We start from the raw sequence: 24,298 nt of genomic DNA, 5'->3' as shown, positions 1-24,298 counted from the left end.
AAAACAGTGCTCACTGTGGGAGACGGCGTTTTCATCTCGTGTTACATAAAGACTTCAGAACCTCTCAGGTTTCCATAGCAGTGTTGGAAATCCATATAAAACAGGTCTGGTTTGTGACAGGAATAAATAAGAATAAAAATTAATAGCTTTAATTTCAAGCCAATTAGGATGCCTTTCTGCTGTTTTTCTAGGCTGGATTTGCTTACCTGAGAGAGAGAGAGAGAGAGCAGTTTGAAAAATGGAGTTTCTGCTGAAATGTGAAGATGAAATCTTAAAATGTCTTCTCTCCTTTAAAAAAATGACAAAACTTGGGAGTTTTCATTTGGATATGGAAATACAACATGATGCTTGGCTGCTTTGAAGTTGATCACATCCTCTTTGCTGATTTTATGAGCATAGTCTTATGCCTAGAAAAATGTTTCTCAGACACCTTCCCTTTCAAAAAAATTCCTAAGGAGAGGTGACACATCTTTTTCTGACCTTGCTTCGCAGATGTCAAATTTAACATCTCAGTGTTAAACAAGCACTTTAAAATTCATCAATCTGGTCATCTAGAGCAGCTGAGGAGCTCTCCTAAAATGTTGAGTCATTCTTAGGAAAAATGGGGGGGCTCTTGAGAGATGCTGCTTCATTTTTTAAAGAGAAGTTATATGCACAGTTTGGTGAGAAGAAGGAGGAAGAATTTTTGGTAAAATACTCCCTCCATCATCATATCCTGTTTTTCATCCTGCCTTATTTTTATCATGCTTCTGTAAAAGCTCCCTCAGAATCATAAGCCATCATACTCAAGGGGTGGTTGTGTTAATTTGTCTTCCCTAATAGTTAATTTATCACATGGAAAGCGCCTTACTGTCAGAATCCAAATTAAAATCCTGTTTACTCTTTTCATTATTCAAAATCCAATATGCTAGTGAGCTCGATGTTTTACATAATTTGAAACATTTGATGGGCTGGGGAAAAAAAAAGGTTGATAGCTTCACCTTTTTGGGCAGAAGAGTGGTAATTGTATCATTCTAAATCTTCAGCATTGATCCCCTCAATAATTTCCAAGGGTTTTCTGTCCTCTGAGTCATTGGGGTTTTTTTTTCCTGTCAGCCACCACTTCTGTTGAGCAGATTTGTTCCTGCCTTGCCCTCTCTGAACCTGTTTTATCTGCTGTGTGTTGTAGATGTCGGCGAACCCGATGGGAAGAATGATGATGTCTAACTCCATTTCAGAAGGCTGAATGATTGCTTTATTATAATTATGTTATAACACATTAATATGCTATATAAAAGAGGATACTAAATACTACATGCTACTTTCTCTAACTATCATATCTAACTAACTCACAACTCGTGACCTTGTTCTCCAGAGCCCAGATTGGCTCTCAGGCCCAAACAATCCACCATGATCCAACCAAGCGCTCACTCTGGGTAAACAATTCTCCAAGCACATTCCACAAGAGAAAAACAAGGAGCAGAAATAGAAATTGTCTTCTCTTTCATTTCTCTCTGTGCACCTCAATAAAAAATCCTGAGAGAGAGAGAGAAATGTGCTTGCCACAGCTGTGTCCTGCCCGGAGCTTTGGCCTTGCTGCTCCTCCTTGGGTGTGTGTTGGACGGAGATTTTCTGCCGCGTGGCAGCAATCGCTGCTCTCGAGGCTTGGCAGCTACAAAAGGTTCTTTAAAAATAACTGGTGCAGGGAGGGAGTGAGGTATGCCAGAGGGAGGGAAAGGCACGTTTCCTGCAGGGTGTGAAGGTGGGAGAGTGCCGAGGAGGAGGAGGAGGCACAGGAGAGCTCTGACCCTGCAGCGGGGAGGCGAGCTAGGGCAAACGGGGCCAAGGCAGGCAGAGCACAGCACACCCAGCTCTGCTTTGGGAACGCATTTGAGCCAATTATGCACCGAGGGGTCAATCACTGGAGCAGTTTTTAGCATGGATGGAATTCAGGCGTCAAATCTTAAGTAAAACTCCCGGTGACTTTGGAAGTTGCTGCCTTTCTCTGGGTATTAAGCTGCCTTTAACCCCAAGGGCACCCTGGGGGTTTTGTCCCACCATTGTTTCACTGGCAACACCTACTGGCCCTGGCATTTTCCCAGCACCACGTGGAGCTTTTTGCCTGCTGGTACCTTCATCAAACCCTTTTACCTGGGGTTTGCTTCAGCTTGGTGCCTCGCAGTTGCTGTTTCCAAATTGCCATCTGCTCACCATCTAGTTACACCTCTCCATAGGGCTGTGTAGGCTGCTTGTTTTACTTTGCTATAAAGCAGAATATTCTTTGTGTTTCTGCTCTTGTGACCTCTTTGGAGAGGGCTCAGGTCTTTCTTTGCAGGATCTTTATGTATTTTGAAGTGTATTTTAGATACTTGGAAAAATAACTTTGCTTATAGTGACATTAATATGGAATTGCAGAAGCAAACACAGCTGGCCCAGTGCTGCTATTTTAAGGAGAATTTGATGGGGAAGTAATTTGAACATAAATCTGTGACAGGTCTTTTAAAAGATAAAAGAACAAAGAACTAAAGTTCCTGGGAAAATGTTTTGGAAAATAAACACTTGCTTAGCTTGTGAAGATTCAGGACCTGATCCCCTGAGCTGTTGTGAATTCTGTGTGAGGTGAGGCAGTGCAGGGCTCCTGATTCTCACACCCCAAGCCCACAGCAGCAGGAAGGGCATTTGCCAGGGACTGGTCTTTCGAGGCTGGCTGTTATCAGTGGCTCTGCAGCAGGAGAGCTGCCTGGGAGGAGGGTGAAGGTCCCAAAATATTCCTTGGCAGCTCTGGGTCTAGCTCCTGGTTCTGCCATTTGTTTTCTGGGTGACTTTGCATCACCTCATTTCCTCATATTTCTGGATTACCCATGAAGAATTTTGTGCAGGAGGCTCAGGAAGAGAGAAGAGAGGGATGGTGCCTCTCCTTGGGGGAGCTCCCCCTGCTCTAACTCTGCCCTCCCCCTGCTCTACCTGCACTTCCCAGGAGGTTTTGCTTTCACACCCTTGTAGGGATGAACTCCTGACTGTCTGTGCCTCCCTCCCAAATGCCACGGAGTGCACTGGATGTGGGAGCTGTGAATCACAGACCTGCTTCTATCTCCCAGCCAACTCCCTCTCCTTCCTCCACCTCTACAGGAATCCCTGTGTTCCTCCCCTTATAGAAACACTGCCCATCTCACCCACGCCCAGACGTCCCCAGATGTTACATCTGAGTTCAGTGATGATTTTAATTTCTAATGCCTCGTTTAATGTAGCCTAAACCACGTGTGTTTTAACTAGAAACTCCCCAGGGACCTTGTTCGGAACTAATTGCTTGCTGTTTGTGCAATTCTTCAAATATGTTAAATGCTCTGTGAGGGCTTGGAATTGCTCAGCTCTGCTCTGGTTTGGTCTTAAAGATGGGGAGGGGTGTCTAGCTGGGAACTGGGATGGATCAACCCTCATTCTGGCTCTGCAGAGACTATAATTTTGGGCAAGTTGACTAAACTGGTCACAGCTTGGATTTCCTGTAGGGAAAGGATAATGGCTTTATTTTTAATTGGGCTAAAAATGTGTGTGGAAGGGCTGACTACAGAAATGGTTGGAAATTACAAATGAAATTTATCATAACTGTTATTATCAGTACGTCATTGAGAGTGAATTTAGCTCAGATCATGCTTTCCCCCCCCAACGGAGTGGGGAGGGGATAAGAGGATTTCTAAAATAGCTCTGAAAAAGTCGTTTTTCTCATAATTTTGAGCATTTCCCATCTGCTGTGAGCACATCTCTGTTTTATTTCCTAAATATCTTTCCCTTCTGTTTCTATTTTAAAGTTCCTTTTGCCAAGACTTTACCTCCCCGTTCCCGCTGCCAGGCTTGGGGCTAGGGCTGTGTGACAAGCGAGGATTTACCTTTCAGATTTTGCACTTAATTGACTGGGAGGCTGTGGAATTCCCCACGCCAAGTGCTCGCTGCTTAAATCCCTCCTGCAGCTCTTAAGTTTCCTCCCAGCCCTGGCGATGACTTGTCCCTTCTTTCCTTGTGTTGGGAGGACTGAGAGAAGAGGTTTAGGCTGGCTCAATCCACGGGGTCACACACATTTCAGGCTGGGATTGCATTTTAAAAGAGTTTCTGGTTCCAGGTTGGCTGGCTGGGAATGCTGCTCCGTCCAGCCCATCACGTTTGTGTCTTTATATTCCGCAGGAAATGGGGGACGCATTGTTCAGGGGAGAGTCCTGCCAGGGCTTCCAAATGTGTTCCAAAATCTACATTGCAAGCAGCTCCTCGTGTGCCTTTGGAGCTGCAGGAGGGAGCTGTGCTCACTCTGAAGCAGCTCTGGCACTTCTCCCCAGCTGGAGATCGTACAGGGACAGTGGCACAAAGGCAGGGCTGGAGGGGCCACATTTCTGTGGCACCTCCCTCACCCCTATGGCAGAGATATCCCAAATTCACAGGCTCTGTTGCAGGGTAATTTCTGCCCAGCTCCCTCAGCTCCCTGTCTCACGTCCCTGCTAACTGCATTTTCAAATGCCATGGACACTGCAATGGTTTTAAGGTGGGTTTTCAGCAGGACACTTCTGTCTGACACTTCTGCTTTTCAGGCAATTCCATGGGAATGAAATGTTGCTTTTGCCAAACTTCCAATTGGCTGTCATGTTTTGTTCCTTTTTTTTCATTTTTTGCCCCTCTCATTTCAAAAATTATCTTTATAAAAAAAAAGTAATGAAGCCATCTTAGTGGTAACAGTTGCTTATTGGGTCACGGTTCTATGAAATACTTCAGCAGCCCCTTTCCACAGTTTCATGCACAGAGATGGCAGAATTCTTGTCAGCTGGAAAATTTAAAGGGCATCAGATTTTTTTCAGGCAATTCCATTTATCCTTACAGTTCCCTTTGAGTTGGCAGAGCAACTCAGTATTTTATATGTGGGGAAGGGAGGTACAAGAAAATGAAATGATCCACCCAAGCTTCTAATTGAAGCCTGGCACAGAGTAGGGCCCACACACGTGCCATTCACCATCCTTTCTCCAGCTCATGGCAGCTCTGCTAGGAATTTCTTACTCTTTTTTGAAGCCTCAGTCCCCAACACTTACAATAATTTTTGTGCCTGTGGAGTTTGGGGGAAGATTTAAAGACATGAATCACTTATCAGAGGAACAGTAGGCTCAAACTCCCATATGTAGGCTGGTTTCATTTGAATTTCTTGACTTTTCCTAAGTGAGAAGCTGAACGTAGTTTCTTCCTTCTTTCAACCTTCCTGGCTCTACTGATATCCAAAAATGCAAAATGACATCTTGTCTCAGCCCACCAGAGCAGATGCAATGCAAGGGATTAGACTGGAATTTTTCCTAAAATGCAGCGTTCTGAGACACTTTTGGAAAACGTGGCTGGGGAGCAGCGGGCGCTGTTCACTTGCTGCTCACCCAGCGAGGCAGGGGGGCACAGCCAGCAGGGCAGCACTGCCAAAAAACACAGGGCCTCCTCTGAAGGGTCACCCTGAAGGGAAGCCAGCCTTGGGTCAGCAGGAGAGTCTCACCTGATGCAAAAACCATCTCAGACACAAGAGGATGTGACAGGGTCAGCTTTGCTTGGAATGACCCCGAAATTGTAAAAGTCCTTTTTCCCTAACCTGGGCAGCCTAAGAAGAGGGCTGGAATGTGTGAGGTCGAGTTCTCAAGGTTGTTTATTTTCCCTGATCTAGAACATTCTCTCTCTGACCTGCCCAGGTCTGTCCAGTACAGAAGCCATGGCAGTCTGCCCCGAGCCTCGGGCAGCTCCCACATTTTGTACTCAAAACTACGTGTGTGTGTTTACAGATCTGTGCCAATGCCCATCACCTGTGTCAGACAGGGAATCTCTACCTGAAACCAACAGAAAAGTGTCACCAGCACAGCGAGACATGGAGGGCAAGGAGAAGGAGAAGAAGGCCAGGACACGCCCAAATCCCTCCATCTTGTACCCCTGAACCCCATCCTAAAAACCCCAAAATTCTACTTTTCCACCCTGTTGTCAATTCACCTATCACACTGCTCAGACCCTTGTGGCTTGTAATTCCTCACACAGAGTTGGCAGCTTTTCCCATGGGCTAAAATGGAAGCCACAGGTGTTTTTGACTTTGTGCCAAGGTCTCTCAGCCCCCTGCCAGGGTCTGGAGCCAGCCAGGGCAGCCAGAGGGATGTGCTGGGCTCCCACAAGGATGAACAGCAGAGCTCCCTGGCTGAGGGGATGCACCCAGCTGAGGGGTCGGGCCAAGAGGGCGGTTGGTGTTTTGGGGTGCAGGGTCCATGAAAGAGGCTGGGACAGCTGGATGTGCAGGAAGAGGGGGATGTTGGAGCTCCTGCATCCTTATGCTCTGTGTGAGGACCACTGATGGAGGCAAAAGGGGACAGCTTCAGGAGGAGCTGCACAGGGGTCCTGAATCCTGCCCAGGTGTGCAGGAACTGGGTCCTGTAGCTCTTCATCCTTGTCGTAGCTCTTTATCCTCATTGTAGCTCCTCATCCTCGTTGTAGCTCTTCATCCTCGTTGTAGCTCTTCATCCTCATTGTAGCTCCTCATCCTCGTTGTCGCTCCTCATCCTCGTTGTAGCTCCTCATCCTCGTTGTAGCTCTTCATCCTCATTGTAGCTCCTCATCCTCCTTCTAGCTCTTCATTCTCATTGTAGCTCCCCATCCTCATTGTAGCTCTTCATCCTCGTTGTCGCTCCTCATCCTCATTGTAGCTCTTCATTCTCATTGTAGCTCCTCATCCTCGTTGTCGCTCCTCATCCTCATTGTAGCTCCTCATCCTCATTGTAGCTCCTCATCCTCATTGTAGCTCTTCATCCTCATTGTAGCTCCTCATCTTCATTGTAGCTCTTCATTCTCATTGTAGCTCCTCATCCTCGTTGTCGCTCCTCATCCTCATTGTAGCTCTTCATCCTCATTGTAGCTCCTCATCCTCATTGTAGCTCTTCATCCTCATTGTAGCTCCTCATCCTCATTGTAGCTCTTCATCCTCATCGCTCTTCATCCTCGTTGCAGCTCCTCATCCTCTTCCTCCCTAGATTTGGTTCAGGATAGACAGAAGTAGCTGCTGCAGAGTGAAGCTATCTGCAGTGCAAAAGCTGTGTAGGAGGACACAACGAGCTTCTGGCAGATGGGAAAAGGCTGATGAATCCTGAAATTGTGAATCAGTGCCAACTGTCCTGGTGTGCTTGTCCCCCCAGCATCTCCTGCCCTTTAATTAACCTTTAATTAACCAGGATTTGACCTCGGTGAAAAGTCAGGTTAGAAGTTTTCAGACCCATTGTCAAGAAAAACATGGGAGCTTGAGAGAATGGTGATATGAATTTCTTAAAAAAATACAAATTTGGCTGGGGAAGAGAAAATTTAAAAACTGGTACTTTAATTTGTTTGGGTTTTTTTGGGTTTTGGGTTTTCTTTTTTTTGCCAGGCCCTAATGATTTTTTTTCAAAAGTGGTTGACTAATGAAAGAAAATATTGAATCCATTGCTGAGGGCCTAATTCTCTATCTCATGTGAATTACAAGTCGGTCTGAAATGAAGCCGTGCAGGTGTCTTGCAGGAATTATTTGGTCCAGTGTAATTACTACAGAATGAGTGAATGCCCCTCTGAAAAAAAGAAGAGGAGGTGAGAGGAGAGGGGGCACATCAGCTTTGAGGAGTGCTGTTTGGAGTTATGAATGCCTGTGGGAAAGCAGGAAGGAGACAATTACAAAAATATCAGGTGAAATCCTGTTACAGAGAACATTTTTCATCAGATTGGTTATGCCAGGCATGGATGTGACCCATCAAGTCAGGAAAGGCTTACAGGCAAAAATAAGGATATGATAAAAGCAGGATGAATTAATTCCTTCTCAGAGGAAAAGACCACCCATGGAGCCGTGAACTCACTTTGATCCAAGCACACAAAGCCAGCCAGAGCTCCAAGGAAGTTTTTAATGGTGTAACATGGGCACCAACTGGCCATGAGGCATGGGGCAAACCCGTCACAATTCACTGTTAAATAACACTCCGGGTCCCAGCAGTGCTGTTCCATTCCACCATATAACTAAAAGGTCCCTCTTGGCTCTGCTTTTAATTAATTAAGTCACAGTAGTGGCGAGCGTGGTGCTGCAGCAATTTCTCTCTGCCTAATTGTTCTCCAGGCATATTTGCAGCACTCCTGTTGTAATCCCAGGCTTGTTTCAGGAGTCAAGCTGCACAAATGAAGTCCCTGCTAATAAAAGCAGTTTGTTTCCTATTCCTTGGCAATCTGTTCCTAACGCTGAGCCTCGCTGGAGCATGGACTTTTTATTTTTGGCAAGTTTTATTTTTTCTGAGCCAAAAAACAGTGACATTTACCAGCTACCACACTGCTTTCAAACTCTAGCCATTCTCAGGAAATCAAAGTTTTCCATGTCAGCATCATATTATTTTCAGCAGCAGCAGTCTGATGTGCCCAGTTTGATAGATCCTGCTGCAATGACATAATTATTTTCCTCCCTCAGTCTAGGATAACTTACACCTCTTCTGTCCTTCCTGCACTGTGGTCTTTGAGCAGTGAAACTCATTTTTTTCCATGCAGACATCCCTAATATTAGAAGATACCTCACTCCCAAATGTTTGCAGGCAGAGGATGTATTTTATATCACATTGCTCTTATTCCCCATCTTAAACTGCAGGAAAGACAAAGCAAATTAAATCAACTTATGCTTCATCACATCTGTTTCATTTGTATCAGACTGGTGCCACAGAAGCAGAAACCATTCTTAACATCTCCACATTGCTCAAGCTAAAGTTGTCTGGCTTTGTAATGAAACTCATACCTCACCTCTTAAAATGATTGGGCCTGTTCATGTTTTTAAAGCAGAGTGACTCGTGGTTGCAGCCTGTTGTTGATGGGAGAGGGATTATTTCCTTTCAGCCCCGTTGTTCGCCTCTCTGGGCTCATCTGTAGATCTGTAGCTAAGGCAATCCTTGCTGTTCCCCAACAGGATCAGGACGGCCCCAGGAGTGAGGATCTCGGATATCAGGGTCAGTGATGCCGACCAGTGGGGGGTGCAGGAGGAGACGGACAGCGCCAGGACCACGGCCACCCTCACCTGTGTGCACAACGACCCCGGCGCCGAGGACAGGTGAGCCCCTCCCGCCTGAGCCCGTGCTAAATGCTGCCAGAGACACACACCAACTTCCTTAGTTGTAAAAAGTCCTCGCTTCCCAGCCCGTGCAGCCAAAAAAGAAGTCTGGAATGCGTAGGATCGAGTTCTCAAAGTTGTTTATTTTCCCTGATCTAGAACATTCTTTCTCTGCCCTGCTGAGCTCTGCCCAGCAGGTTGGCCATGGAATTCTGTCTGCCCTCTCGGGTGGCAATTACATTTTATATCAAAAGTTACATGTATTATATTTACAATAATGTGCCAATGTCCATCACCTGTGTCAGACAGCGTGCGTCTATCCTAAACCAACAGAAAAGTGTCACCAGCACAGCAAGACATGGAGGGCAAGGAGAAGGAGAAGAAGGTCAGGACACACCCAAATCCCTCCATCTTGTCCCCTGAACCCCAGTCTAAAAACCCCAAAATTCTACTTTTTCACCTTGTGTTAACTCAACTACCACACTACTCAAACCCTTGTGGTTTGTAATTCCTCACACAAAGTTGGCAGCTTTTTCCACGGGCTAAAATGGAAGCCACAGGTGTTTTTGACTTCGTGCCAAGGTCTCTCAGCCCCCTGCCAGGGTCTGGAGCCAGCCAGGGCAGCCAGAGGGATGTGCTGGGCTCCCACACTAAATGAGCTGCAATATTCCTCCTCTGCCTCCCTGCAAAAGCTGTAGGTGATCTGATGAGAGCTTTATTCCCTTTTGTTTCACTTCCGAGCTTTTGAATTAAACTGGAGGCTGCCCCTCAGGCCTAGCTCACATCTGCTTTTCATGACCCTTCAGGGCAGCAGAATTTCTGTTGCCAAAGAGCCAACAACAAAAAATAATGAACTGAAACAGAGAAATATGGAGAACAATCAAAAGCAATATGGGATGATGCAGACTTCTTTATTTGAAAGCTATGAAAGTAACAGCTATTCACTGTTATTTATTAATGCTGCAAAACACTCTGAGTGTCTCTGAACTCTTGGAATGCTCTGTACATTTGTGATGGGAATGCTCCCACCAGCTGGATCAGAAGTACTGAGAAATTTACAGTGTTAGTCAGATTGATGGATTTTACAAAACAAGCAATTTCTCCCCAGTATCCTGCAGTTACTCCACAGTTAAAGTACACCGCGCATAAATTTAGCTAGAAATTGTGTAATAATTAGGAAATCATGAAATTTTATGTCAAAATTGTTATTTGCAGAGTCTTTTGCATCCATGTTTTTTTTTTTTTTTTTTTGAAAACTCCTGTAAGGGAGGAAGATGGTTGCTGGTAATTGCTTAGACCTAGGAATGTTATTGTCAGAGATTTGGAGTACAAAGAGAGTTTCTGTTCTGTTTAGTTTCTGAAGCTGTATTTGAGGAGCAAACAAATCCCATCCAGCCCTGGGTACCTGCCATAGAAGTGTTGAGGGCTAAGATATTTGATGGGAAGATATTTGATGGGAAGATATTTAATGGGAAGATATTTGATGGGAAGAGATTTAATTACTTTTTAGCAATGGGCACTGCTGAGGAGAGTTCTCCTGGCTGCGGAACCACGAGGGAAAAGTGGGATATGAAGGTGTGAAGTGAAGGGAGGTGATTCCCCTCTCAGAGGCTCTGCAGAGGTGCTGTACAACCTCGAGGCATGAATTCCAATGAATTCCAGGCAAACCTTTCCCTTCATTAGCTGTTCCATGCACTTGTGCCCCAATTAAAGGAAAAAAAAAAAAAAAGGAGAAAGAAAGAAAGAAAGAAAGAAAGAAAGAAAGAAGAAAGAAAGAAAGAAAGAAGAAGAAAGAAAGAAAGAAGAAAGAAAGAAAGAAAGAAAGAAAGAAAGAAAGAAAGAAAGAAAGAAAGAAAGAAAGAAAGAAAGAAAGAAAGAAAGAAAGAAAGAAAGAAAGAAAGAAAGAAAGAAAGAAGAAAGAAAGAAAGAAAGAAAGAAAGAAAGAAGAAAGAAAGAAAGAAAGAAAGAAAGAAAGAAAGAAAGAAAGAAAGAAAGAAAGAAAGAAAGAAGAAGAAAGAAAGAAAGAAAGAAAGAAAGAAAAGGAAGGAAGGAAGGAAGGAAGGAAGGAAGGAAGGAAGGAAGGAAGGAAGGAAGGAAGGAAGGAAGGAAGGAAGGAAGGAAGGAAGGAAGGAAGGAAGGAAGGAAGGAAGGAAGGAAGGAAGGAAGGAAGGAAGGAAGGAAGGAAGGAAGGAAGGAAGGAAGGAAGGAAGGAAGGAAGGAAGGAAGGAAGGAAGGAAGGAAGGAAGGAAGGAAGGAAGGAAGGAAGGAAGGAAGGAAGGAAGGAAGGAAGGAAGGAAGGAAGGAAGGAAGGAAGGAAGGAAGGAAGGAAGGAAGGAAGGAAGGAAGGAAGGAAGGAAGGAAAGGAGAAAAGAGGAAAACAAAAGGAAAGAAAACAGAAAGAAGAAGAAGAAATGTTAAAAAAAAAAAGGAATTTTGGTGGGAGCAAACGTGGGGTAAACGACTTCATTACCTGGAGCTGTAATTGGAAGATCAACCCCCAATATGCAAATGGACCAAACTTATAAAAGTGTGAAAACCTGTGACCCATGGTCCATTTTGGGTGTAGCCCCTGGGGGCTTCATCTGCCCTAAATGTACCTGAAGGCCCTTCAATAAATGCAGCTGCTTTTTATTCCCTTAATATTGTTTGGCCCCTGTTTTTAGGTAGCCCCAAAAAGCAACAGGTGGCTGGGCAGGGTCTGCTCCCTGTGAACCCCATCAGGATCTTTCCTCTAACAACCATGACCTCTGATCCCTTTGGAGCAAGGTGGAAAAACGTCGGTTTGAAAGTGAAATACTGAGGTTAAAGGAAGATTGAGGTCATCTGATCTTACTGAAATCAAAATGAAGGGACTATTTTTAAAGTTGGACTAAAAAAAAAAAAAGTAGCCTGAACACTGGAACTTATTGCCTTGTATGTGGTTTCACTAATCCATGAAATTATACCTGTCACAGTAACTTACTTTTATTAAAACTGAGTTTTGCTTTGTGTTGAACTGTTAAATTGCACAAAAGCAATGCATCTCAAGTTAATTAATACTTTGACCCTTTCCTTTGTGAGATTAGTTTAATATTTTTGGATTAATTAAAGTATGCAAATAGAAACTGCTGAAAGATCACTTCCAGATTTGCAAATATTGTAGTGCTTAGAGTAAATATTTAACTTTGATCTTTCCTTTAATTTGTCTTTTTGGTCATAATGATGGCCCTCCTGTTTCTTTTGAAGAATGTCAAGTGTTTATGTAGAAGTTCTGCTGTTTCATTTAAATGATGGGAGACCTGAACGTGCTTCTATTGAGGTCAATGTGACAGAATTGTCACTAGACCTGGTTCATGTGTTCCATTTTAGCAATCCAAGGAGCTTCACTGAAGGCAGTTTGTGTCTGAGTGAGAGTGCAGGATCAACCTCTTTTGTGGCAGAGCAGAAGCTGTCAGTGAACACAATCGTATCCACCTCAGGGGAGATGCTTTTTTCTCTCTCAGAATTAATTTCACTTCTGCTGACTCGCCCAGCTGGTAGAGGAGCAGTGGGTAAGCCAGGACTGAGCCTCTGGGCTGAGCTTAGCTGATTTCCACCGAGTTCATGGTGGGTTTGATATGAGAACAAGGACAAACCCAAGCAGGGAAATGATGATCTCTGGCTCCAGATCAGAAGGCTTTGGAACGCTGAACACTTGTTTTATTAAAACTATCCTATATTACATTAATATACTGTTTAAAGAGAGACTATCCTGTTCTACATACTTACTTTCTAACTTACCATATCTAACCAACAAACTCTGCTGAGAGCCCAGCACAGCTGGATCCCACTGGGCACTGAGCCCAAACAACCTTCACCAGAATCCAGCCCAGCAATCCCTGCAGGTGAACAATCTCCTCACCACATTCCACATGGGCAAAACAAAGGGGCAGGGATAAAGATTGTTTTCTCTTCTTCTCCCTGTGCTTCTCCAACAAAAATCCTGAGAGGGAGAGAATGTGAATGCCCCAGGTTTGAGCCTCCCTCAGGCTTTGTGCAGGGTGGAAAGCCCCATCAGCCCCTGGCACAGCTCTGGGAGCTTTGGGGACACTGAGTCACAGCCACCCTGACTGAGATCTGTGCCCTTCACCCCAGTCAGGTCTGCTTTGCACTTGGGCTGTGCTTTGCCCAGTGCTCAGCTCTGATAAGAGCCCCTGACAGACAGAGCCTGCGAGGAGAGCAGTGACTCTGGGCTCTGACATGTTCTAACCCTGTCTGCATTCCTTTCAGCCCCTGTTATCAGCTGGAGCATTTTCAAATTTGCTTACTCTTCTAATCTTTCTCCCTCTCCCCTCTGCGGTGTTACTGCTATCAGGAGTTTTTGGTCTCCATTTCTCACATTTCCCTACGCAAATTGAGTGTCCATTAAAATGCTTTAAATTAAGACCTTTCCTCCTTTCATGCAGAGTGCATCGTTGCCTTTTTTGTGCATTACTTAAAAAAAAAAAATCCTTATCACAGTGTTTCAGGCAGTTTACATTATATTCTATTAAAAATCCATTTTGTCCAAGGTTGTCACAATTCATAGATTAAAGCCTTCAAGAGTGTGTTTTGTTAGGAATACATTCATAAATTCACCTCTTTAGTAGTCCCATAAGCTTGTATTTAAAACCTCTTTTTTGATAATACAGTTGAACAAAGAGCATAAAAAGAAGAGATTTATTTTTAATATACACACACCAGTGTATTTGCCCACATCTTTTCTCATCTGTGTGGAGCCTTGCTTTGCCCTTACTTTTGCTGTCTCAAGGGAGGTTTTTGTAACTCATTGAGTGAGGAGATTGGTTGTTGCCATCTGCATCTCTTCTCCCTCGAGCTCTCCTTGGGGCAGAACTCTGAGAAATCTCATTTTGGTGGGGATAGTTGAAGCAGCAGTGTTTTGGTTCAAAAAGACACAGTTTATTCTTCAAGCACAAATAGTTCTGCTCTATACCTGCAGCTGGGGCCCAGCACTTCCATTCCATGGGGAAGGATCCGTGTGGATTTCTGCTTTGAGTGCACACACGCCTTGCAAGGAAGTCAGGGCTGGTGGGCTTTGCTGCAATCAGGTGTTTTCAGCCCTCTGTGCAGAACAGCTGAGCTGCTGAAGGGCTGAGATCTTACCCAGCGCTGTCAGTGCTGAATCAGTGCAAAAAAATGCTTTTGAAGTACACAGCCAGAATTTGGGAGTCTACCAGACACTGCAAGCAGACCCCACTTTGTAAAGACCACGCATGGTCCATGGTTTTTTTTCCACTGCATTTGCCAGAAGATGGATGCAGCCTTGCGGTTCTTGTGTCCTTTGCTCCTGAGAGTTCTCTGGAAGCATTTCAGGAACATGCCACAAATTAGCCTGCAGTGAGACCAGGGCAAGAGGGCTTGAAAAAAACGCCCTGAGAGCCCAGTCTGTCTTGGCAAGCTGTGGTGCCCCATAACTCAGGGCTGATATCCTGAGGAGCAGGGCTGCAGGAGCTTTGCCAGAGTGATTTAGCATTTTATAGGATTAGGTTATTTCAAACCAGTGCTGAGCAGGAGCTGAGTTTCCATGGTCTCATTTGAAAGGCTCCAGAACAGAACATATTTCATGGTGCTCGGTGTTCTCCTTGCTGAAGAACAAACATTTTGTGTGACCCTCATCAGGACAGAGGAGGTGGCACCAGCACAAAAGCTTGGGCCAGAGAGTTTCAACAGCTCTGAAAGGGAATATTATACTGAGAGATGATTTTCCTTCCTCAGGAACAGCCATTAAATTGGATTGGATTATTACCAGGTAAGGAGAGACTGGTCCTTGGCAAACTAGTATTTTAATCAGGAAGGTTATAGTTATGCTAACTAGCAATGTTAATCAATTTGATTTAACCTGCAGTGCTGAGTGGAGCGTTATTGAGACCAAACTGGTTCTTCTCACCTGGGGATTATTTTATCTTCATGTCTTTAATACAGCCTCTGTCTCTCAGGATATCCATCACTGCATAAATTAAACTTGCATGAGGGGCACTCAGCATGCAGAAGTAGAAAGAGTGAAATCTTCAGAAGGATTTTTTTCAGGCGTCCTCAGAAGTATTTATTCTGTTACCTGGAAATTTATGTATTTTTTAAATTGATGCAGTCCAGCTCAGCTCTAACATTTGACATCCTCTGTCTTTAAACTTGACTGAAAAATGAAGATTCTCTTATGATCATTCAGTTTCTTTACTATTTTAAGAGGTGTTTACAGAATTCAAATTATTAACTTATTATATAAAATGGTAATTGTCATGTATCTTTAAAACAGGAAAAGCAGTTATTTTATGTATTTATAGGCGTGCAAATACATCCTCCTGTTTTAAAATAATTCACTGATTTTCCAGTGCTTGTGAATACCCCTTGAACCAGGAATATCAGCCAAAAGAAAGATGTAAAACTTGCTGCCAGTTAAGTTTTGTGCATAGATTTATTTAAAGTAAATATGTGTTGCTGGCATGGACGATCAGCTGAGCGAAGATGCATCATTTGGTTTTGTTTTCAGAGCTTTGGGGATGTCCTGAAAGCGAGAGCTGGGGTTCTCTGTGCTCACTTTGGCAGAGTTTGTGGCAGAGCTGGCACAGGTGACAGCTGTCCCTGCCCTGTGGGGAGCACCATTGCCCCCTGCACCTTCCAGGCCCCACTTCATGGGGCAAGAAGCAACCTGGGGCTACCCGGGGTGCTCAGCCCCCCTCTGCCAGATGCACATCCTCTCTCTGGAAGCGTTTCTGTGTTGAATTCCCCTCCACTCTGCTCCAGAATTGCAGCCTCGGGTCTGGTGCTGCCTCCAAGCCATCAAGAGTGGGGCTGTGGGGCAGAGATCCCCAATCACCCTCTCCCAGGCTGAGCCTGGGGTTTGCTGAGCTGATTTACTGCAGTGACTTGGCCTCCTGGAGGCTGAGCTGTGCTTGTACCCGGTGTCAGCTCGGCACAGGGCAGGCTGCAGCTGCACTGAGGAGTTTGGTGCTCCTGGAAGATGAATCAGCCCAGCAAGACGGGCTGCAGCCACTGTACACACAGCAGAGTGCTGCTCCCCACGCTGGGGAAGGCGTCAGGCCGTGCACTCAAACACTTCCTGATGTGTTTATTGCCACAGGAACCCTCTTGGCCCCAGGACACCGAGTGTGTAAAGTGCCACCAGCAGCAGCAGTTGTCTGACAGAAGATCAATTGCATGTGCTGCTGTGCACAAAAGAGCAGTAACTGGTGCAGACAGCCAGCCTTGCTCGCTCTTATTTTAGGCCATGCAAAGGCAGTGGGCTGGGTGCCATGGAGTTCACATGGTACTATAAAGTGAATGAGTAAGAGGAGCAGAGGGAGAAAGGAAACACAGGGAGGTGTGGAAAGCAGGCAGGAAAGAATAGAGAAGAGCTGAGGGAAAAAAGCCAGGGAGATGGGGAGGGAAAAAGCCAGGGAGATGGAGAGGGAAAAAGCCAGGGAGATGGAGAGGGAAAAAGCCAGGGAGATGGAGAGGGAAAAAGCCAGGGAGATGGAGAGGGAAAAAGCCAGGGAGATGGGGAGGAAAAAGCCAGGGAGATGGGGAGGAAAAAGCCAGGGAGATGGAGAGGGAAAAACCAGAGAGATGGGAAGGGAAAAAGCCAGGGAAATGGGGAGAGAAAAACCAGGGAGATGAGGAGGGGAAAAGCCAGGGAGATGGAGAGGGAAAAGCCAGGGAGATGGGAAGGGAAAAAGCCAGAGAGATGGGAAGGGAAAAAGCCAGGGAAATGGGGAGTGAAAAGCCAGGGAGATGGGAAGGGAAAAAGCCAGGGAGATGGAGAGGGAAAAACCAGAGAGATGGGAAGGGAAAAAGCCAGGGAAATGGGGAGAGAAAAACCAGGGAGATGGAGAGGGAAAAACCAGAGAGATGGGAAGGGAAAAAGCCAGGGAGATGGGAAGGGAAAAAGCCAGAGAGATGGGAAGGGAAAAAGCCAGGGAAATGGGGAGGGAAAAGCCAGGGAGATGGGGAGGAAAAAGCCAGGGAGATGGGGAGAGAAAAACCAGGGAGATGGGGAGAGAAAAACCAGGGAGATGGGGAGGGAAAAAGCCAGGGAGATGAGGAGGGGAAAAGCCAGGGAGATGGGGAGGGAAAACCACTGCTGTCACTCCCTGCCAGACTGATGTAGGTGAGACATTGGAGTTCCTCAGGAACTCTTCCCACCATGAAAGCCATATTTCCATGAAGCCGGACTTCAGCTGGTTTGGCAAGGAAAGTTTTGAATTAAAAATTAGGGGTGCTTTAGGTGTGAGAAGAAGCCGCAAATGCTGCGGTGCTGTTTACTTGGGTGTTTCCTTCCTCTTGTTAGGCACTTTCCTCAGGTCAGAGGTGTTATGGACAAAGAAATGTGCTGTGGCTGTAGGGTGCCCATGGCCTTTAGGTCCTGCAGGAGTTCATTTCCCAGCCTTTGGCCACCCCCAAGGCAGCTCTGTCTCCTGAGCCATTGACAAAGAGGATTTTGTCTTTAATGCACCAGTGTTCAGGCTGTGACCTCCATTGTGAGCCACGGAGTCTGTTCTTTGTGTGAGGAGTGTTCCAGTGAGAAGCATCTACACACATTTTCAAACGTCAGCGGCTCTACTGAGTCACAAAGAAAACCTGAGTTAGAAGGATTTTAACCAGCCTTTATTCTTTACACCTCGGCCTTTTTGTGTGAAAGAACCCAGGCCAGCTTGGCAATGTTCCTATTAGATGAAAGCACTGACTCCTCGCAGTAGCTTGGAGAGGACATAAAAATAATAGACAAATTAACAGCAGTAGGAGGGACACCTTATTGTAGAAAACTGTGGTGTGAGGATCAAATATAATTTCTGGAGGGCTTTCTCTTTTTTTTTCCTTTTTTCTTTTTTTTTCCATTCAAAAGAACAATGAAGTTGTCTCCATCTCCTGTAGGGAGCCTAATATCCTGGAAGCCACATGGGTTCCTTCCTGGCCAGCCAGCTCTTTTGGAAGGCTGTTTCTGCCTGTCTCTCAGCTGGGCTCAGTGCTGCTCTGGTGGAAGCTCCAGCAGAGCTGGGTCAGAGGGAACAGTGGCTGCTAGAGCAGATAATTGCTCCTGGCCCCCTTTCACCAGCCCAGGAAGGTGATGGCTTAGCCACTCTTCTTGTTCCATCTTACTCCATCCCGTATTATGACCCAAAAGAATCTTTTTGAACAAATGCACCTTTGGTAGCTGGAGCAGCCTGGTGTGCAGTGCAGGGAGCCCCAGCAAAGTCAATGTTCTGTTGTCTGGAAATTTTGGAAAATAAGGAACATTTTGTTGGAAGAACTCAATATAAACAGAGGCATGAAAATGACTTAGAAAAATCTCTGGACTTGCCAAACCAGTAGAAAGCTTTGTGCAAATCCAGAGAAAAATGCAGAAAATTTATTTTGGCAGCATTTGTTGAATGGGACTACAGTGAATTAAAAAAATACTAGGGAAAAAAAAAAAAGAGCAACAAAACCCAAACATTGGAACTCCAGATCCTTTGGTCTGCTCCTTGGTGCAGAGGTGAACATGCAAAGGAGTGGCTTAAATAAACTCTTCATGAGTGTAGTCCATAGAACCTGATCCAAACCCTATTCTGAGCAACAGAAAAGCGAACCAAATCATTCTGAAATTAGTCTTGTTTTTTAATTTGACCTAATTACCTCGGTTTCGGGTATATCATTCCTCGATGTCAAGCTTAATATTGATGTAACAGTTGGGAAAGTTTAATTTCAGGGTAGGGTGGTCTGTATAATTAGGACTGCAAGAACGTGGCAGGGAGGCTGGGAGCCAATTTCCAGTGCTTGCAGATGAGTGAGTGCCTGCTGAAATCCTCCTTCATCCACTGGAGCTTGCATGCTTTCTGCACGTTGGGTGCCAGGGGGAATGATGACATATTCACAGTCTCTGCTGCCTTCCTGCCTGCTCTTCCTCTGCAGGGTGCTTTAATGGCCATGGGGATGGTGGCACGTGGGCTGCCTCAGGAGGTCCATGACGAAAATCTGTCCAACTGTGGGGAATTTCTAGAGCTTTTCAGGGTTCTGTGGGCACTTTGCAGCCGTGCTAATTGATACCTGAAGTGTGAGTGATAAAGCCCAGGCAACCATGGCTGCTGAGCTCATCACCCTCAGAACAGATGTCCTGACTCCAGGAATAAAGTGGTTGTGTGTTGGATTTTGGGGTTTTTTCCCCCATAATTTCCATAATCCCATTTTCCCCTTGATGGGTTGAAGTAACCTTTCCCTTGGTGTTTGCTGGGGTGAATACCCAGGAAACACAATTCTTAGTACAAATCATCTTATAAATGTGGGGTCTGCACAAGTTTAGATATCTGTGCAGCACCTTGAGGTACCTCCCATCCCCTCATTGATGGGAAATCTTCATGGATCCTTATGGAAATCCCAGAGGGAGGGAGGAGACAGAAGCATGACCTGATTGTTCAGTAAATATTGTACTTTTGAATGTAGTCCCAGCTTGCAAGCCTGTTCCAGACTCAGGAGAGCCCCTTTATGTAGGGTGCCACTTAAGTACCCACTTGCTCTGAAGTACCTGGCTCGTTTCTGTGCGTGGCAGGTGTGATGATAAAGGAGGTGCTCAGAGCCTGCAATTAGAGACACCAATCTGCAGAAAATACAAGTCTTGATGGTGAGCCACAATGACAGGTGTTAGTGTGCCACACCTGATATACCGTGGAAATCAGAAACTGGAATTTTCTGCAGCGCAGGAACATTTCTGGGGATAGCTCAAGTGTTGCTAAGGGATTTATTTTTGGCAACTGTGCACAGGGATTTAAGCACCGTAATTGGATTGTTCTTTGATATAATAGACTGGAAAAGATTATTGAATGAATGTGAAATCGGGGAGCTGGTGTTTGTGGTGTGTTTACTTCCCTCTTTCACCAGTTTATGAGTTTGGCTTGTAGCAAAGCCTACTGCACACATTTGGATTCCACTTGTGATGTGCTGACTTGCTTACTTAATAGCCAGTGCATTAAAGTACAAAAGCTAACAACTCATTTATTAGGCATTTAGCCAAAACTTAAACTCATTTTATTGTTAGGAGGTGCTGTTGCTAGACAGGCAAATATTAAGTTTGTTACATTGATTTATTTGAATCATCTGTGCCAAATACATTATAAAACAGCCTAGCATTAACTTTGCATAAATTATTTTTGCTTTAGTTAGAATTTTTCACTCATTTTGCCATTAATATGCCTCACCTGTGTTTACAGCTTAAAAAGTTACACAGTTTTTATGTTTATGTTTTTATGGTTAACTTGAAAAGTTATAAACTCTTGTAAAATGAAAATTGGCTGATGCTTTTGTCAGTGTCAGCATGTGATTTTTGTTTGTTTCTTGTAAACCCCAGCGTTTATTTGAGAAGAGCATTAAATGGGAGTTAAGCACTTTGCACCAGGACTGTTCACCAGCTCATCTCACTGGGCCTGTAACAGGGGAATCTCCCCTTGGCACTTGGCTGAAAATACCATTTTATTATAAACTTGGACATCCTGTCTTTGGGAACTCACACTCAGAAGCTGTGTTTATTCTTTGAGTTGGTCTACATGGATTTTCCCAGGACGCTTGCTCAGGGGTTTGCTGTGAAATATTACATTCATTAAGGCAAATCCCTAAAGCTTTAGCAAAAAAAAAAAATCTTTCCTTAAAACCAACCGCCAATAACTTGATCTTGATCTTGCAAAAATTCCTTTCTTTTTTTTTCTTTTTTTTTTTCTGGTGTAATGAATGAACTGGTTTGATTCTTCTGGAGTTCTTCGGCTCACTGGGCTCAAAAGCTTGGCACGTACAAGTCCCAAGGAGAGCTCTTCTGCACGCGTGGTCTGGGTGCTGCATTTTTGGGCTCTTTGGTTGTGTTGGCTGGTGGGCAGCAGCAGGACTGAGAGTGCTCAGCCCTCCTGAGAAGTGATTTCACAGCCCTGCTGAGCTGCTGGCTGAGCTGGAGCCGAGCTTTCCCCAGGGAAATATCCCTGCTCCTGGCAGTGGGACAGTGGGGACCCTGCCTCCCCCGCTGGCTTCACCCACCTCAGCTCCCCAGCTCAGGCAGCAGCCCTGCACAAGCCAAAAGAATTATTTTGTCTTTTCTCTTGGGAGTTTTCAGTGCAGAGATTTAAATCTGGAGTATTGACCTTGGCAGTGAGGGGATAGTGGAGGTTTTTGGATGTATGAGCTCCTGTTTTCACTCTCCCTCTTGGACAATTTATGTCCATGCTGGTTTTCTAAGTCTGTGACTGGTGTATCTTTTTGTTAGACAGGCACTTCTTAATGGTGTACCAGTTAATTTCTCTAATAACAAGAGCAAGAAATAAGTTATTCCTCTTTTAAAAAGAGTCATTTAAGTAGTGAATAATGAATGCAAAATGCTGTCATTAAAAATTAGCAGATAAGCTGATGGATCATCTGTCATTCCCAAGCCTTGCCATGAAGGACAAGTAGATTTTTTTTTTTTTAATAAAAATGGTAATGATGTGTATGGGACATACTAACTATGAATGCCTTCATAATGAAAACTGTTATTTATTCAGTCAACAACACCTTGCAACTGCTGCTTAACAACACCTTGTAGGAGAAAATGACTTCTTTCATACCGAATGTTTTCATTTGATTGCCAATTTTGATCCTGTTATTGTTATGAGCTGTTTATTAGTCAATACCACAGGGCTCCAAAAAGCCATCTCTGGTGCCTGTGCTGGTGTGGAGACACATGCAGGACTCTGTCCCCAGGTCCCAGTGCTTGTTTCAGGGACAGACTTTTGGGGAGCTCGTTGCAGAGCCTCAGCTGATGCTCACGGAGCAGAGAGCAGCTGTCCTCTCTGCTTTGCATGCCTTTTTTTTAGGTTTTTCTTCAAATAAGAAGAAAACCCCCTCTGCAGTGTGGTCAGCAATGTGGACATCAGACTGAGAGCTCCCTGCAGTTCAGTAATGTTGAAAAGTTGACGCTTGCATGAAATAAGACCTGTCCCAGCCCAGCATCTGATTCAGGCAGAAACCAGAGCTCTGTTCCTCCCTGCACACCCTAGAACATTTATCTTCCCCATGCATTACAGGGACACAGGGAAAGAGAAGTTCAAGCCCTCATCTCGCTGTGTTCTCCATCCCAAAGAAGCATTTCCAGTGGCTGTGTCTGAAGATCTGAGCTCCCTTTGAGGAGCTGTTTGCTGCTCCACAATTAGCTCAGCTTTTCCAATTACTCATGTTCTACATATATGGCAACCCCAAGCCAGATGAACGTAGACATGTTCTGAAAAGACCGTGGTGGAGGGGAAAAAAGTGTCAAATGTTTTCTCAGAAGCTGAAAATACCAGCAGATGCCTGTTGGTTTGGAGCTATGCAGGCATTTGTACCTTTATTCTTTGCATGAGTGATGAAAGCCACTGTAGGGCTCCTTTCTTGGTGTTTTACAGAACAAACTCTCTGATCTTTTTACAAAAAAATATATATATATGTATATATAGCAATAGATAGCATAAAGAGCTGGAGAACTGGATGGGTGGGAGCAGGCATTGAATGGAACAAGAAGTTGATCACCTGCAGTGGGACAATTTGTGGTTTTGCCTCTTGTGATTCGGTGAATTGGTGAAGCTTTGGGGCTGGCACCAGTTAATCCTTTCGTTTCCCTTTTTTGATGAGGGGATGTCTGCTGGACTTCTTCCCTCCACCTCTTCCTCCACCCCGAAGCTCCAGCAGAGATCAACAGGAGTGCTGAGGTTCTGTGAGCTGTAATTCTGCTTCAGCCATGATTATATGTCAGTCTGCTGCACTCTGTACGTGCTACTCCTGGCTTCCTGCTGGGAGCAGTTGATTAGATTCTAGTACCTTTTATACTGTAGATAAGGATTTTTTTTTTAACAAAGCATAGTAACACACAAAAGCCCCCATTTATATTTGACTATTTTTCTTCCCCCTCGCTCATAACTCCTGCTTAAATACAAAATTAAAATGTTTTTGGCAAGCCTGACCTTCCTTAACCCAATCTACCCTCCCACTCCAAATAAAATTCAATTTCGAGGTCTATTCTGGCCCTAAATTGTAGGATAATCTTTGACCTAGGTAGAAATTTTCTACAAAATGTGAATCTTAAGCTGAATTTTGGACTCTCTCTGACAAAATGAATGCTAACTGCAAGTTTATTTGTAGTCCCACTTGTTACATTTTTCATTGTCAGCACAAGCTTTATTCCTCCAAATACATTATTGAATGAAAGAAAGCAGCTATTCTTTTATCTGTTACTGCTGATGCCTGTAATTCATCCTGTTCATTTTCTGTGCTGCTATTTTCTTTGTATGGTTCTTCTCCGGCTTATGTAGCACAGCAAATCTTAATTGCTTAAGTCTGATGTACTTTTCTATTCCTGGCAACAGTGTAGGTTGCTGAACCATTATGTGGGAGCTGCCTTCTGGAATATGAAGCGTGTGTTGCAGTTGGGATGTGGCAGGGTTAGGGCCCAGTCCAGGAGGAGCCTTTTAATTGCTTTTGGAATGTTTTCTCTAATGCAGCCACTTCTGCTGCTGTTTCCTGAGCACTTTTTGCACGTGGAAAGTTTTCTTCTCGGAGCTCTCATGCTGCAAGGCTTTCTTAAAAGTTTATGGGACCATTGGATTTTGGGAGAATTCTGAATTCATACCAGCAGCTGATGTTTGACAAAAACCAGGAAGCAACTCTTTGTCTGATGACATGGAAGACCATTACTCTTCATAGCTAATCTAGTTTGGTTTCCTGCTAATCAAAGCTTTATTTGGTTGTTATTCCAGCTTTGGTTCCACCTATTTACCATAAAACACCAGGACAGTGCTGGTACTCATGTACAGAGGGGTTTTATTAAGCAGTGATGATGACACATCTTGACAAATCCCATTTTTTATCATGTCTTTTCAAATATTTACATTCGAAATCCCAGACTTCTGGAGTCAAGTGATTTTGAAGAAGGATCGTTCTTGCATTTGAATGTAAAAAGTAAGTTTCTGCTTGTTTTGACTGATGAAAAGTCTTGAAAATTTCATGAGACGTGAAAGATGAGAGCAAAGGAAGAACAGTTAGAGCTGTAGGAATGCTTGGGATGGGCTCCTGAGTGTGCAGGGTGTGATTTGTGGTGTTTGTGTGCTGGTGATGCTCTTGGGGCCCTTGCTGAAGGACCACACCGTGGCAGGGAGGGCTTAAACTCCAGGCATAAATTATCTGGCTGCTGAAAGTGCTCATTGAATTTCCTGTCTTGGTGATTAATGATGGAGCAGAGAGTAATTTTAATATGAG

At 44.6% G+C, this 24,298-nt stretch overlaps 1 protein-coding gene across 1 annotated transcript in view; it reads left to right on the top strand.

Moving 5' to 3' along the window:
• TMEM132B (transmembrane protein 132B) overlaps positions 1 to 24,298 on the top strand; it is a 227,639-nt gene that overhangs the window by 90,664 nt on the left and 112,677 nt on the right. The window contains exon 3 of the mRNA XM_053959399.1: positions 8,927 to 9,067. Within this exon, the coding sequence (XP_053815374.1) occupies positions 8,927 to 9,067 (141 nt within the window). The remainder of the gene's footprint in view (positions 1 to 8,926; positions 9,068 to 24,298) is intronic.

Source organism: Vidua chalybeata, chromosome 18, assembly GCF_026979565.1.
Source record: "Vidua chalybeata isolate OUT-0048 chromosome 18, bVidCha1 merged haplotype, whole genome shotgun sequence".
Classification (NCBI taxonomy): Eukaryota; Metazoa; Chordata; class Aves; order Passeriformes; family Viduidae; genus Vidua; species Vidua chalybeata.
Note: the sequence above shows the minus strand (reverse complement) of the source record. Positions and strands in the feature narration are given on the sequence as shown.